The sequence below is a fragment of the Rhinopithecus bieti genome, unplaced genomic scaffold (assembly GCF_001698545.2).
Source record: "Rhinopithecus bieti isolate Rb0 unplaced genomic scaffold, ASM169854v2 scaffold_56806, whole genome shotgun sequence".
NCBI classification, from domain to species: Eukaryota; Metazoa; Chordata; class Mammalia; order Primates; family Cercopithecidae; genus Rhinopithecus; species Rhinopithecus bieti.
In genome coordinates, this window is record NW_016823424.1 from 277,090 (window position 1) to 292,513 (window position 15,424).

Consider the following 15,424-nt stretch of genomic DNA (forward strand, 5'->3'; position numbering starts at 1 on the left):
TGCTGGAAGTTGTGGAGTGATTATACAGGGAGAAAAAAGGAAGGAAAACAACTAAAACCAGTATGAAAAAGCTTCCCCAAAGAGGAGATAGTAGAAAAGCCCCATTTTCCTTTTATTTAAATATCCTAAATATATCACGAAGGAACATACACTGCACTTTAATGGTAAAAAGATACAAGTTTATAACATCTTATAAAACTACCATTTAAAAGTGATCTTGTCCATTTGATATTCCCCTCCCCATAGCAAAATAAGTATATTATTAAAAAAAAAAAAAAAAAAAAGAGGGTGGAGAGGAGGATAGGAAGGGGACAGTTGATAAAACCCCAGGGCCACAGCAGAGGCAAAGGGCATCTGGGGAGAGGGTTAGAAGCTGTGGCAGACTCCACGAATATAACCCTCCAATGTCAAGCCATGGGCGCGATCAGTAGCTAAGTAATGACGGGGCTGTTGGGGGTGGACGGAAAAGACTTGGGGCAAAGCAGACTCTTTATAGCCTGGGCTGGTAGGGCGTGGTGCAGCAGCCTACCCGGAACTGGCACTACTCTTTCCCAGGTTCCCTGACTCTCCGTCCTGGTCTCTGAGAGCCTGCCCTATTTCCGTCTTCCCTACTCCAAACACACCTGAGGCATCTTCCAGTGCTAGGCCCCATGCTGGCCAGCAGGGGTGGGGCATTGGGCCCAGGAGCCTCTGCAGCGGTCTGAGTCAGTGGCTTCCCTGGGGTATCTGTGGGACTCCCAGGCCCTCTGGATGCTGAATCACTCCTTTCACTGCTTTGCTTCTCTCTTCTCACACATCCATTGCCCCAGATATCGGCGCGGGAACTGAACCAACCACCTGCTCCTGAGTTTCCCTCACTGGGTCCTTGGCAGGGGTGGCTCTGCTACGGCTGTTCTGCACATACTCTCTGAAGTTCCCTCGCTCCTACCCATCCAGGCAGGAAACCAAGGTCTGTGGGAACCCAGGGCACCTTCTGACCCAGTACACACATTAGTACACATGGGGCATAGGTCACTCATGTGAGTCTCTCCACATACACCCCTATCCCAAACAGATTAGCTGTAAGTGGCAGGGAGAAAGGCCTCTCATTTTCAAAAGCATTTTTGGGAGGATAGTTTTCTAAACATTTTAAAATGGTTTACAGGGTGCTGGAAGATGTGGGGTGAATCATCCCAGAAGAGAAGGACGAAAACCCCAGCTCCAGCAGAACCCTTGAACAGGAAGGGGGCTGGCTCACATGCAGAAAGATGTCCCTGCTTGCAGGGACCACAGGGCTGATCCAAGGACTGAGGTCTAAGTTCTGGACCACATCAAATGGGAGTGTCAACATAAAGCAATGAGTACACGGCAGCACACACTCCTCAGTGTCTCCCCAAAAGGATCTCAGATGCTGTCAGGGAAAACTGAATGGGTGCCATGGCTGCTTTCTTTTTCCCTGAAATACTCATACCACAGAGGTATGGACAACCCCCTCCCCAACCCCACCTCTCCAGAATAGGTAACAGCCAGGAATCATTGCTGCTATCCCATTCTTTATGTTTTCTGGGAAAAAAAGACCCTACTGACAGCTTGGTACTCAGGTTCACCCAGTCTCCATGATTACTAAGACAGTTCCCTTACCCGCTACAGGGCAGGTCAGGTTACAGTGGGGGTCAACCAAACCCCAGAACTTCCCATAAGGATTCTTTCTTTAGCAGAAAGAAAAGGTGTATTTCACCTTAGAAAATTTATGTTCACAAGCCCTGGCTTGGGTTAGAAACACCCTAACCACCAGGCTGTTGAATTCATCTAAAACAAAAACAAAAACAAAAACAAAAAACCCTCCAAAACAAAAGCCCTTCTGTTCCCTAAATTGTGTTCTTCAGCTCCTGCTGAGACCTCAAGCACCCTTCATGTTAGGGCAAGAGGAGGCTATTTTCCACTCATCCTCCCCGAAGGTGAGGGCCAGAGAAAGGTTTGGCTCATTACTATGCCATCTCTTGCAAGCATACAAATACATGCACTCATATCTCATACACACACATCCACACACACACCCCTGATTACTTTTTTGGGAGTGGACAAGGTGGTGGTATTGGAGCAGAGAGGAGCAAAGAGTATGGTTAAGAATGGAATCTACATTAGGTTTCTTTAGTCTTTTCTCTGCAGCACCCCCACCCCTATCCCCCACACTGTTGGGTAGGGATGGCCATTAGGAAGGAAGCTGAGATCTTGTTTTTTTGGGACCAAAGGACAGACCCCTCCCAATCTCCTCTACCTGAATACAGTGATAGGACTTGGGGAGGGAGAACAGCTCCTACTGCTCAACAGGCATGTCAGAAGACCCCAGATTCCTTTGTTTCTTGAGCAGCTGTTAGCCAACTTGGGACCAGTCTTGGGTTGTTCCTAAGAGGGCACAAGGAGAGAGAACCCACTTTGACATCCATGACTCCTTGCTCAACACATCTGTCTCACTTTAGGAGTCAATGGCAGCGAGGTAGCCACAAACCATCTCCAAGACCGACTCCCCAAAAAAAGAAGAAAAGGGCTTCACGGGCCACTCTCACCCAAGTTTCCTCCTAAAGGCACATGAGCTGATGCCATCAGGTGCCAATGTGACATGGGCCATGACAACACCCACAGGCACAACTCTTCCTTTTCCCTTGAGGAAGGAAGAGGTGCCATCCACTTTTTGGATCCAGCCCTTGTCTGCTCCACCCCGTTTTTCCTTTTATCCCTACAGTGTATAAGGAAGCCAAAGTAAGTTCAGCTGCCATTCCTGATCTTATTCTTCCTCAAAAAGGAGGTGAAGTGCAGGACTGTGAAACACTGAGGAGCTGCTACAACTAAAAACCCAATTTTTGGGGAGAGTTGGACCAGCTATAGTCCCTACTTTGGACTAGGACGCTTATACCTCTGGATTACCTATGTCCACAGTGTACCTGCTGAAGTTGCTTTTGGATAAACAAAAACAAGAACAGAACAAACAAATCCCCTTCCCCAATCTTTTCCATTTCAGCTGCCAGCTGGAGTCCAAGGTTGTGGGAGCCACACTTCAGTCTTGGTCCTGTACCTTGAGTCCCCACCTATGACCTCAGCCAAGGGTCCAGGGACTAGCTCCCCTACCCAGGAATGCTGTAAGAACTTCCCCGAGATACTCATAGTCTCAGATTATTTACAGAGCTGAGGTTCTGGGGCCACTGTCCCCTGATGCATTCTTCTGGTCTCCTGGGTCCACTCCTCCAGGAGTGGGACAGGTTCACATGGGGCGTTGGTGGGACCATCAGACCAGAGGGGGTGTGCTCTTCGGCAGGTTCTTCTGATCACTCCCACTACCAGGGGGCCCCTTGCGCCTATAGAGAAAATTGCCCGTCGGAAGTCTTGGACTGGCACCCTTGGCACATCCGTTTGTGTCTGAGTAATCGATCTGTCCGAGAAAAACACTGAGAAGAAAGGGAGGGTTAAGTGCCTGAGAGGGGAAACTCAGCTACCTGTTGGCTAACTCATTCCTCTCACAGGAGGCAGATACCACATTCTCTATCCCCTCAGCATGTGCACAGACAGCAAGAGCACACGGTGGTGGAGAATGCAAGCTCTCGGGCCAGAGCGCCTGGGGCCGAATCTTGGCTCTATTGCTATGCAGCTGTGTGACCTTGGGCAAGTTACCTAACAGCCCAGAATCTGTACACTCATCTGCAAAACTGTAAAGCGAGGCTAAAAGTACCTACTCACAGCACAGCTGCTTTAGTCATCAAAGATTTATTGAGTATCTATCTCAAGGCAGATACAGAGTAGAGAACCAGAGGAACGAAGTCTCTGCCCTCATAGAGCTTTTATTCTAGTGTCTGAAGATTCAATGTAAGAGTGCGGAGCAAAGCTTGGGACCTAGCAATGCATCTAGGAAGTGTTAGCTATTATCATTTCTCATCTCTTGTTCTTGTCTTGTTTTGGCCCCAGCTCTTACATTCTTATCAGATCAGATACTGACCCCCAGGGCAAAGATTGTATCTCTTCCTCCAAAGTGCATGAGCTCTGAAGTTGGACTGAATCCCAGCTCTGTTCGTGATCTGCTGTGTCCTTGGGAAACTTAACTTCTCTGAATCTCAATTTTCCCATATGTGAAATAAGGACAATACGCTACCTTAGGGAGTCAATGTGAGGATTAAATAAAATCATCTATATAAAGTATGCTCTCACAGTGCCTGGCACAGAGTAAGTGATCATGAAATGCTATTATTATTATCATTACAATGTTCTAACTGCTCCTCCCCATGATCAGCTGCGTAAGGCCAGACATAAGGCATCTCACCCTGATGTGCCAACTATTATGATGAGCAATGCTGGTGGCTCTTTTGTCAGGCAGGAGGGGAGGGTGGCCCTGATTCTTGGGGAAGGAAAAGTGTGTGGGGGATTGCAGCAGGGATGAGCCTTACCTGATGACACCGTTCACACTGGTAAGGCTTTTCACCACTGTGCACACGCTTGTGGCGTTCCAGGTGGTACTTCTGGATGAAACGCATATCACATATATCACACTCAAATGGCTTCTCACCTGGCCCAAGTGGAGAGAGAAGTGAATGTGGGGAGGTATGTATGGTAGGGACCTCATTCCAGTTATTTTCTCAGAAACTTTAGCTATTAGTAATATGTAGACACCTAAGTGATCATAAATGGGGAGGGGTCCCCAAAGTTGCTGGTCTCAGTGACAACAGATACAAAGCCATGCAATCTCTCTGCTTCACTGACTTATCTTCTTCCTTCATTTCTAATACCCATTAAAATAAACCCAACTAGAGCCACAAACAGACATGGAATACAAGCAATAGACTATTCTCCCTCTTTTGAATATAAGCAAGACACTTACCAGTGTGAATAAGGATGTGCCTCTTTAGGTGGTAACTGCTCCGAAAGGCTCCAAAGCAGTGTTCACAAACAAAATTTTTGGGAATCTTTACTTGAAAAGAACCATTTTGTTCCACTACCACCACCTGGGGGCAATAATCAGGCATGTCATGAGGCCACCACTGCCCTCTTCCTGGAGAGACTGTTCTACTCTGGGTCCACTTCCAGCTGCTGAAGAAAGGAACCTCTCTGATGCTGTCTAAAGGTGCTGCCATCTCCTGTACTCCATGGAGGTAAGAGACCCTTTGGGGAAGGAGGTGGAGTGGGTAAGCTGTCTATCCTGTCAAACCCAGCAGTCTGAGTATGACTTGAGCTGGAGCCTGCTTGCCCCCATGCCACGGGACCTGGGATCTCATGCTCCCCAACCCGTACTACTACTGTTCCCGCAAGGCTAGAGATCAACTACCAAGGTAGTCTCTAGATGAAATCTGGGCGACTCACTCACTGGCTATCAGAGATCAAAGCATCTAGAGAAAGCTCCAGATTACATGGTAGAGGGAAGAAGGACGAATATTACCCCATTACCAAACTGTATGAGTTTGGGGGACCACCCCATTACCTGCCTTTTTAACAGTCTTTTTTGAATGAGAGGGCTCAGACAAGCTGTCATCATCTTTGCGGCTCCGGGACTTATCACTGTCTTTTCGGTGACCCTTTGAAGACAAATCAAATCTAAACTCACAGCCCATATCAGAAGATGAGATGAGACCCAATGCAGCTCTCAGACAAAATTCATAAATGAGAGTAAACCACCTGCTCCGAAAGCTTAGAGGAAGTATACAACTATTTCTTCTCCAATCACCTGGTCTTAAAGAGTTGAAGGTACACAAAAGACCTTCCTTAGCTTTCTGAAATACCAATGTTCATCCATTCCCCAGCTGGATCCCCTTGCCCCACTTCCCTATGCGGAAGCATCAAGGAATCAGAGCTTGGTATCTCCTGGCCGAGAGCTCGGGCCACCCAATCCCCAGGTGCCACAATGGACTCAAGCGCTGTACCTGACTCGAGCACCTCAGCACATCAGGGCTACCTGCCCGCTCGCCATTCTCGGCCTGCTTGCCGGCAATCTGGCTCAGCATCATCTTCTTGCTGGCTGCAGTGGGAACCAAACTCACACCTGCTAGGCCTTCACAAGCCAGGAGACTTGCCTAAGTTGAAAGGAGATGAGGTGTCAGGTCATCTGGCAGGGCAGGGCAAAAAGACTGCCATCCTCTATAGAACTACCTTTTACACCCAGCTACAAACTGCTTCGCTCCAGGGAATGTCCCTCCTCACTGCCAAAGCCTTGCTTCCTTCAAGAGTCCTCCCTAACTCATCTCACCAGGAACGACTTATCTTGTCATCTCTCAGCATTTAAATACAGACCAAGTAAATAATCAAGTATTACCGACACCTTTGTCATCAGAACTAGGCAGTGTGTGTGACTACATATTTCTTTGAAGGTATTTCTAGACCTTAACTGTGAGTGGGTATGAGGTTCCATCTTGCTAACCCACTGACATGGGAGATTCCTTCAGGACCTTCCTCCTTCCTCTCAACAGCCCTCAGTTGGGCCAGGCACGGTGGCTCACACCTATAACCCCAGCACTTTGGGAGAACAAGGCGGGCGGATCACAAAGTCAGGAGTTCGAGACAAGCCTGGACAATAGGTGAAACCCCGTCTCTACCAAAAATAGAAGAATTAGCCAGATGTGGTGGCACGCACCTGCAGTCCCAGCTATTTGGGAGGCTGAGGCAGAAGAATTGCTTGACCCGGGAGGCGGAGGCTGCAGTGAGCTGAAATCACGCCACTGCACTCCAGCCTGGGCGACAGAGCGAGACTCCCTCTGTCTCAAAAAAAAAAAAAAAAAAAAAATTAGCTTCAGAGCCCACTTTTGATTGGCAGACCTTACTGGTGGCAACTGTATTTTCTATTGGTTTCACTTGTTTGTTGGTTGAGACAGGGTGCCACTCTGTCGCCCACGCTGGAGTGCAGTGGCACGATCTCGGCTCACTGCAGTCTTGACCTCCCTGGCTTAAGCGATCCTTCCACCTCTATCTCATAACTGGGACTTCAGAACACCACCACGCCCGGCTCTTTTTTTTTGCATTTACAGAGACAGGGTTTCACCATGTTGCCTAGGCTGGTGTGGAACTCCTGAGCTTAAGCAATCCTCCAGCCTCAGCCTCCTAAAGTCCTGGGATTACAGGCTATTTCTCCCTTTAGATTTTAAACTCCTTAAGTATTACCAATTGCAACTGATAGAAAAATTAAACCACTTGGAAGGCTTTTTTGAGTATTTCTCTCGACCTTTTAGGCCATTTATATGTGTGCATGTATGATCACATTTTTTCACATTCCTTGCTCCACACAGAGTTTAAAAAATTACTTAAGTAAGGTATGTTTAAGTACATTTCCTCATTCCACTGCTACATTCTTCAGGCTGACTTCGGTTAGCCAGCATGAAAGAAAATACTTTTCTTACTGAAAAAAAACTTTTAAGAAATTGTTGGTCAGCAAACACCCAAATTTATGAAGAAATTCCTTTTGGATGATCAGTATATTCTGGGACCCCTCCCTCCAACTTCTAGGACTTTGTAGTGAAAGATCCAGAGTTAAAATCTTAGCTCAGCTGTTTGCACTGTATAGTCTCAGGCAAGTTATTCACCTTTGCAAGCCTTAGTTTACTTACATGAAAAATGCCTGTCATAATGCTTATCCTTACACGGTTGATGAAAAGTAAACTAAGATGTAAAATGCTTAGCAGTGTCCAGCACAAAGTTGAGTCCTTAGTGGAAGGCGGCCTTCTCAGAAGAGTGAATACAATTCTGAGAAGTGGGTTGCAAAAGACAAAGGAAGAAGAAACTGATGGGCTCCTATTCTATATGGAAAGGAGGAAGCTGTGCATTCAGAAGCAGCTGGAGGAAAGCCAATTATACTACAATCAGACTGCCATCCTGGTGAGACTGGTAGGGAAGGTTCCCTAGAAGAAAGCTTGGGAGAAGCTCTGGAGATGTGCACACACAGCTATTCTACTCAGATGACTACAACAGCCTATCTGCTCATTCTGTCTCTCCAATCCATTCTCTACCTCCACAATGATAATGCCCTCCTACATACACTGCTCTGCTGCTACTCTGCTGCTTAACTTAGCAAGGCATAAAAGGCCTTTGGGTTACACTCTGCTTACTGCAGGGAACAACTTCCTCACCTATCAGTGTCAACGCTACCTCCATAACCATCCCCATTTAAATCCCTTAGTCTGTAACCACCAAACTACCTGCAGTACCCAGAACCTCATCACGTTTTCCCATGACTCTAAGCTCCTGCCCACGCTGTTCCTTTTGTCCAAACGCCCTTCTATCTGTCAACCTTTATCTTCTTTTCTATCCAAGCAGAAGTACTGTTCTCTCCTATGTACATACCCCTATTATTGCACATTTCTCAATCAACACATTCAGAGTCTCTACTACTAGCTAGCCACTATACAAGGCATTGTGAATATAAAAATAAATGTCTTTCCATCCCTCTCCCGACCCCAACTAGCCTGGAAGCTCACTGGGGACAAGGACAATCTTATTCATCTTTGTAGTCCCAGCACAATGCCTTGCATGCAACTCAATAAATTCCTGTTGAAAAAAAACAAATGAAGCATTCACCATACTATTCACTCCCTTACACCCCTCAGCACTTAATGTACCAAAAGTAAACTGAGTACACGTTGCTTTGCAAATGTCCCATCAGTGCCTGTGATGCAGGATAGCCTACCTCCTTCATTTGACTGGAAGCTCCCTGAAGGCAGGGGCTGTGGCCTGTCTCCTTTCCTTCCTCTAGATCTCCCCCTGGTGCTTAATACAGAGCTTGGATCACTGGGGTTGGTCAATATGTTGACTAGAGCAGCATTCAAGAGTGAAACTGCAAACAGGCTTCCCAGTGATCTTGGAGGAGGACTCTAGAGCTTTTTTACCTGAGCCATGCTGATTTTTCACTTAATGCAACCCAAAAGTTCAGGAGTTCCTTGGTCCACCTTTCCTTAAGACACTGTAGTTTTGAACAACTGTCACCAAACCGCGGTAACGACTCCTTCGTGTCCCATCAGTCCTGTTGCCATATTGAACTTTGTCTTCAAATAGAACTTAGTGTCCTCCAAAGAAAAGATAGGTGTTCCAAGAATCCCTGGACTCTGCCTGGCTCCTGCCTATTGTCTGAAGAAAAAGAGCGTCTACCAGTCTTGGTTTTCCAGTTGAATTCTCTCGATGAAGCTCACGATCTGTTCCAGAAACCTAAAACCAGAAAGGACGAAGGGGGCTGCTAAATGCAACACCTTCAGGCCATTACAACGTGCGATGTGAACTTTTTTTTTTTGCTGGGCGCTCTCTGTGAAGCTCAGAACAAGGACATGAGTCAAGAAGTTTTCTTTCTAGGTCAATAGGAGGAACTGGTCTCCTGGGCAAGGAGGGGAAGCCAACAGGAGCAAAAGTAATTGGGGCCTCCTATGGAGGAACTCTGCCAAAAGGGCAATTGCTTGGATTTGCCATCTCAGGAATGGAAAAAGGGGGCGGAGATCCTTTGGGGCTTTTGTGCCCAATGGGCCGGCCCGAAAAGCTCGCACTTTACAGAGGTGGCCAGACTAGGGTGGAGGAAAGCTCAAGGGCCATCGCTGGGTGCTTCGGTGGCATGCAGAAACGGGACTGGCAGTGCCCACACGTGCGCGTTCTCTGCGTCCGCCCGAAGGTAAGGAAACTTGCTGAGGAGGTGAAGGGCAGGCAGGCGAAGCCCGGCGCGGCGTGTTGCCCACCTCGCTCCGGCCAGCCAGCCCCTGTACCCGCTGCACCAACCGGGAGCAGAGCCGGAGAGTGGCGAGAAGCGCGCGAGGTGCGTGCTCGCGCCCGCGTTCCCTCCGAGCGAGCCCTCTCCCGGGGCGGGGACGCGGCGGGACGCGCGGGCAGGGGGCGGTGTGCGCGCACGGCCTTTCCCCTCCCTTCCCCGGAGAGCCCCCTCCCTTCGCCACGCGCCCCTCCTCCCCTCCCCTCCCCCTTCCCGCGCGGCGCCCCACGGCTTGCGAGCTACTGAAGCGCTGCCGTCTGTACGGACGACGCTGCGCTCTCTGGGGCGTGCTCCTACCTGCCAGGCGCGGCCTCCCGCTGGCTCCCCGGCCGCGCGGCGCCTCCCCCAGGCCCCAGCACACCCTGCCAACGCCGCAGCCGCGGCTGCCCCCACCGGGACCGAGGCAAGTTTACAAACACCAACCCCGGCCCGTTTCCCCGGAAGCACTTCCCCCTCCCCCTCGTCCTCTCCGCCGAGCTGCCGCATCCACTTCCGGGCTCGGCAGCTAGACGAGCGGGGGCAGCCTCAGAGCGGGTGAGGTTGGGGACGCACGGAGAGGTGCAGTTGGTGAGTGGGCGGTGCCGTGCGCGGATGGCCTGGAGGAGGGGGCGCTGAGGCCCGCGCGTGCGCCGTGGCCGGGGCGCGCCCCGGTCGCCATCGAGACTGAGGGTAGGAGCCTCGGACCTGCAATAATTGTGCGCTGGGTGCTCGATGGGAAGAGGGTTTGGTGGGTGAGCTGGTTCAGACTCCTTGAAAAATCGTCGTCACTCTGTCTTCCTCGCGGACGAGGAAGACATCTCTTCCTCATCTCTCTGAGCCGGCGCCCCAAGTAGAACCAAAGTAGTTCGTACCCAGCCTTTTCACGTAACTCGTACGAGGTGGTGGTTCTCCGAACTTTTTCTATCAAGCCCAGATCAGTAGATTTTGGGGTCAGCTGGGAGAGGCGTTAACTTTTCTTTGCACACTCTTGCCTTGTGCGCTCAAGCAGTGTTCTCGCAGAAGCGTTCCTTGAGTAGCCCGAGACCACACTGCTCACCTCCCTGCAGAAGTCAAAGCCCCAGCCATGGTCTGCGAATCCCGAGGCCAGCCTGGTTACCTTCTCACCTTCCCCCTTTATTCCAGGCCGTCCAGCATCGAACACTAGCCTCCACACGTGGAAAAGACCCAGACTTCCCAGTAGACTAGTCTTATGGGAGACCTGGCTCCTGGGCCAGGCTGCATTAGGAAAATGGAAACCAGACTGTCTTCAAATTCTTCTGCCTAGCCTTAGCCATTAGAGAGAGGTCCTGCTAGCCGGGCGCGGTGGCTCAATCCCAGCACTTTGGGAGGCCGAGGCGGGCGGATCACGAGGTCAGGAGATCGAGACCATCCTGGCTAACACGGTGAAACTCCGTCTCTAATAAAAAAAAAATACAAAAAATTAGCCGGGCGCGGTGGCAGGCGCCTGTAGTCCCAGCTACTCGGGAGCTGAGGCAGGAGAATGGCGTGAACCTGGGAGGTGGAGCTTGCAGTGAACCGAGATCGTGCCACCGCACTCCAGTCTGGGCGACAGAGCGAGACTCCGTCTCAAAAAAAAAAAAAAAAAAAAAGAGAGAGAGAGAGAGGTCCTGCTGAAGATGGACTGCAAATGCGCTCGATGGAAGGAGATGTCAATTCCACTTAAGTCCTCATTTTTGCTGTAGGTGATATTATGTCATGACTTTAGGAGAAGTAATGGTGATGCCAAAATAAGGAAAAAAAAAAACTCTTTGTGATGGAAAAAAGACAAGGATTCTCAACTTTTTATTTATTATTTATTTATTTTAGGCAGATTTCATTTCCCTGAGCCACTCCATGATTTGGGCCATTGAAAGTACTTTTTTTGTGTTTTAGGATCATTCTAAAATAGAGACAAAATAGAGAAAGAAAGATAAACATCACCAGGAATGTGTTTTTAAAAAATCTTTTTAAAAAATTAGCTCAAGGCCGGGGCGCAGTGGCTCACGCCTGTAATCCCAGCACTTTGGGAGGCCGAGGCGGGTGGATCACTTGAGGTCAGGAGTTGGAGATCAGCCTGGGCAACATGGTGAAACCCCGTCTCTACTAAAAAAAAAAAAATACAAAATTAGCCAGGTGTGGTGGCACATGCCTGTAATCCCAGCTACTCGGGAGGCTGAGGCAGGAAAATCGCTTGAACCTGGGAGGAGGAGGAGGATGGGATGAGCCGAGATCAGGCCATTGCACTCCAGCCTGGGCAACAAGAGTAAATCTCCGTCTCACCAAAAAAAAAAAAAAAAAAAAAAAAAAAAAAATTAGCTCCTACTTATTTTACAAATCGACACAATGCAAGAGTATAAAAGACACACGATGGTTATTCTCCTCCTCTATTTATCCTATGCTCCTGAAGGAAATCATTCTTACCAGTTTGTTGTATATGCTTTTAGGCTTTTTTCTGTGTTCATACAAAAATCTTTTCATCCAGTATTTATTGAGCACCTGTAATGCGCCATACAGTGTATTTTAGACGTCTAAGTCAGCCAACATTTAAAAAATTGTTGCACAGTATTCCAGTTTATTTATGTGCCTTGTCTAGTTCCATCTTGATGAACATTAAGGTTTCAGATTTTTTTCTTTGTAAACAATACAATAATGAACATCCTTAAATAGTTATCTTTTTGCCCCGGGCACGGTGGCTCACGCCTGTAATCCCAGAACTTTGGGAGGCTGAGGTGGGCAGATCACCTGAGGTCGGGAGTTCGAGACCAGCTTGACCAACATGGAGAAACCATGTCTCTTTTAAAAATACAAAATTAGCCGGGCGTGGTTGCACATGCCTGTAATCCCAGCTACTCGAGAGGCTGAGTCAGGAGAATCGCTTGAACCCGGGAGGCAAGGGTTGTGGTGAGCCGAGATCATGCTATTGCACTCCAGCCTGTCTCAAAAAAAAAAAAAAAAAAAAAAAAAAAAAAAAAAAAGTTACCTTTTGCATTTATAAGGATTTGTAGATGGGATAAAATTTTTTAAATTTTATGTGTGTTTTTATTTATTTATTTATTTGTTTAAGATGGAGTCTCACTCTGTCGCCCAGGGTAGAGTGCAATGGCACAATCTTGGCTCACTGCAACCTCCGCCTCCCAGGTTCAAGCAATTCTGCCTCAGCCTCCCGAGTAGCTGGGATTACAGGTGCCCGCCATCACACCCAGCTAATTTTTTTGTATTTTTTAGTAGAGAGGGAGTTTCACCATGTTGGTCAGGCTGGTCTTGAATGCCTGACCTCAGGTGATCTACCCACCTTGGCCTCCTAAAGTGCTGGGATTACAGGTGTGAGCCACCATGCCCGACTCTGTTTTCATTTTGTTTAAAGATACGGTCTTGGTCTGTCGCCCAGGCTGGAGTGCAGGGGTGCGATCAGGGCACACTGCAGCCTCAACCTCCTGGGCTCATAGAATCCTCCCACCTTAGCCTCCCAAGTAGCTGGGACTACAGACGTGGGCAACTATGCCTGGCTAATTTTGTAGTTTTTTTTTTTTTTTTTTTGTAAAGACAGGGTTTTGCCATGTTGCCCAGGCTTGTCTCAAATTCCTGGGCTCAAGCTCTCCACTGGCCTCGGCCTCCTAGAGTGCTAGGATTACAGGATTGAGCCACCATGCCTGGCCGAATATGTAAATTTTAATAGATTCTGTGAAAATTAATTGTAAAAATTTGTAACAACTCCCATGCTTACTCAGAACTGTGTGTGAATGTTCCCTATTCCCACAGCTTTGGCAATGTTTAGGGTATGCTATGAATTTTCTTATGCAGTTACCCAGCTAATAGGTGAAAAATAGTATTTAATTGTTTAAATTTTCATGTCATTAATAGTGAAGTTAACATTCTCTCTCATTCCTTTTTTTTTTTTTTTTTTTTTTTAAAGAGATGGGTCTCTGGGTGGGCATGGTGGCTCATGCCTATAATCCCAGCACTTTGGGAGGCCGAGGTAGGCAGATCACCTGAGGCTGGGAGTTTGAGACCAGCCTGGCCAACATGGAGTAACCCCATCTCTACTAAAAATACAAAAAAGATTAGCCGGGCATGGTGGTGCGTGCCTGTAATCCCAGCTACCAGGAGGCTGAGGCAGGAGAATCACTTGAACCCAGGAGGCAGAGGTTGCGGTGAGCCGATATCATGCCATTGCACTCCAGCCTGGGCAACAAGAGTGAAACTCTGTCTCAACAAATAAATAAAGAAAGAGATGGGCCTCCACGCTTTGTTGCCTTAGGCTGGTTTCCAAGTGCCTTAGGCTGGTTTCCAACTTGTGGGCTCAAGTGATCCTCCCACTTCAGCCTTCCAAATAGGTAGGACTATTGTATTGCTTTTTGACCATTTTAATTGTTTTTGTAAACTGTCTGTTCATATCCTTTGCCCATTAAAAAAAGGTAGATCATTTGTATATTTCTTATTGATGGTAGAAATCCCGTCCGTGTTGTGGTTAATAGCTATTCTTTGTCATCTGCATATAAAATATTTTCTCTTTGTTTTTCACTTATCTTTCAGCTTTTGAGACAAAGTCATGCTTTATGGAAAATATTTGCAACATTACTATCTTTGATAGGAACAAGTCAGGGATGTTTACTATTAAAACTAATATTTTAGGAGAGCTGGTCACCCTAAAGCCTCCTTGGTTTCCTATATATTCATCTTACAAAGAGAAACGATTGACAATGTATCAAAACTGTGGAGTTCAGCAACATGACCAGATGTCAGATTAACAAACAAAAATTGGCGGGGCGCGGTGGCTCAAGCCTGTAATCCCAGCACTTTGGGAGGCTGAGACGGGCGGATCACGAGGTCAGGAGATCGAGACCATCCTGGCTAACATGGTGAAACCCCGTCTCTACTAAAAAAAAAACAAAAAACTAGCCGGGCGAGGTGGTGCGCACCTGTAGTCCCAGCTACTCGGGAGGCTGAGGCAGAGAATGGCGTAAACCCGGGAGGCGGAGCTTGCAGTGAGCTGAGATCCGGCCACTGCACTCCAGCCCGGGGGACAGAGCGAGACTCCATCTCAAAAAAAAAAAAAAAAAAGAAATTGGAAAAAAAAAGAAAAAAAAAACAACAAAATTATATAAATAAAATATAAAATATAACCAACACTAAAATACCATAGAATAAATAATCCAATTCACAATAAAAACATTGTATTTTGGCCAGGCGAGGTAGCGCACACCTGTAATCCCAGTGCTTTGGGAGGCTGAGGTGGGAGGATTGCTTGAAGCCAGGAGTTTAAGACCAGCCCGGGCAACATAGTGAGACCCTGTTTACAAAAAATTAAAAAATTAACCTGGCGTGGTGGCACGTGCCTGTAGTCCTAGCTACTCAGGAGGCTGAGGTGGGAGAATTGTTTGAGCCCAAGAGTTTGAGGCTGCAGTAAGCCATGATTGTGCTACTGCACTTCAGCCTGGGTGATACTGCAAAACCTAATCTCTGAAATAATGATTTTTTATTTTTTTTTTTTTGAGACGGAGTCTCGCTCTGTCGCCCAGGCTGGAGTGCAGTGGCGTGATCTTGGCTCACTGCAAGCTCCACCTCCCAGGTTCACGCCATTCTCCTACCTCAGCCTCCCGAGTAGCTGGGACAGGCGCCCGCCCCCATGCCCAGCTGATTTTTTTGTATTTTTAGTGGAGACGGGGTTTCACCGTGTTAGCCAGGATGGTCTCGATCTCCTGACCTCGTGGTCCGCCCGTCTCAGCCTCCCAAAGTGCTGGGATTACAAATGTGAGC

The 15,424-nt window shown here is 48.0% G+C and overlaps 2 protein-coding genes across 13 annotated transcripts in view; one reads left to right on the top strand and one right to left on the bottom strand.

Annotated features, from left to right (window-relative positions):
* Positions 1–91: 91 nt before the first annotated feature.
* Positions 92–10,123, bottom strand: ZNF740 (zinc finger protein 740). Of its 3 annotated transcripts, XR_001883222.1 has the most exons (8): positions 9,986–10,123; positions 8,829–9,144; positions 5,880–6,029; positions 5,445–5,534; positions 4,844–4,967; positions 4,413–4,531; positions 3,159–3,422; positions 92–2,385 (listed from the first exon to the last, which is right to left on the bottom strand). XR_001883222.1 is itself a non-coding variant. In XM_017861508.1 (7 exons), exons 2-7 carry the CDS (start codon positions 8,835–8,837, stop codon positions 3,333–3,335), a joined length of 582 nt encoding a protein of 193 aa, XP_017716997.1. In that variant the 5' UTR covers positions 8,838–9,144; positions 9,986–10,123; the 3' UTR covers positions 92–3,332. The 3 variants fall into 3 exon arrangements, 2 of the variants coding, with proteins under 2 accessions (XP_017716997.1, XP_017716998.1); XM_017861508.1 differs by having other exon boundaries at positions 92–3,422; XM_017861509.1 differs by having other exon boundaries at positions 92–3,422; positions 8,630–9,144; positions 9,986–10,078.
* The window catches only part of CSAD (cysteine sulfinic acid decarboxylase), a 34,872-nt gene continuing 28,904 nt past the window's right edge, over positions 9,457–15,424 (top strand). For 2 of the 10 annotated variants that reach the window (XM_017861504.1, XM_017861497.1), the window contains exon 1: positions 9,459–9,595. In XM_017861504.1, the coding sequence (XP_017716993.1) occupies positions 9,539–9,595 (57 nt within the window). In that variant the 5' untranslated portion in view covers positions 9,459–9,538. The other 8 variants (XM_017861496.1, XM_017861498.1, XM_017861505.1 and 5 more) reach the window with 7 other exon arrangements.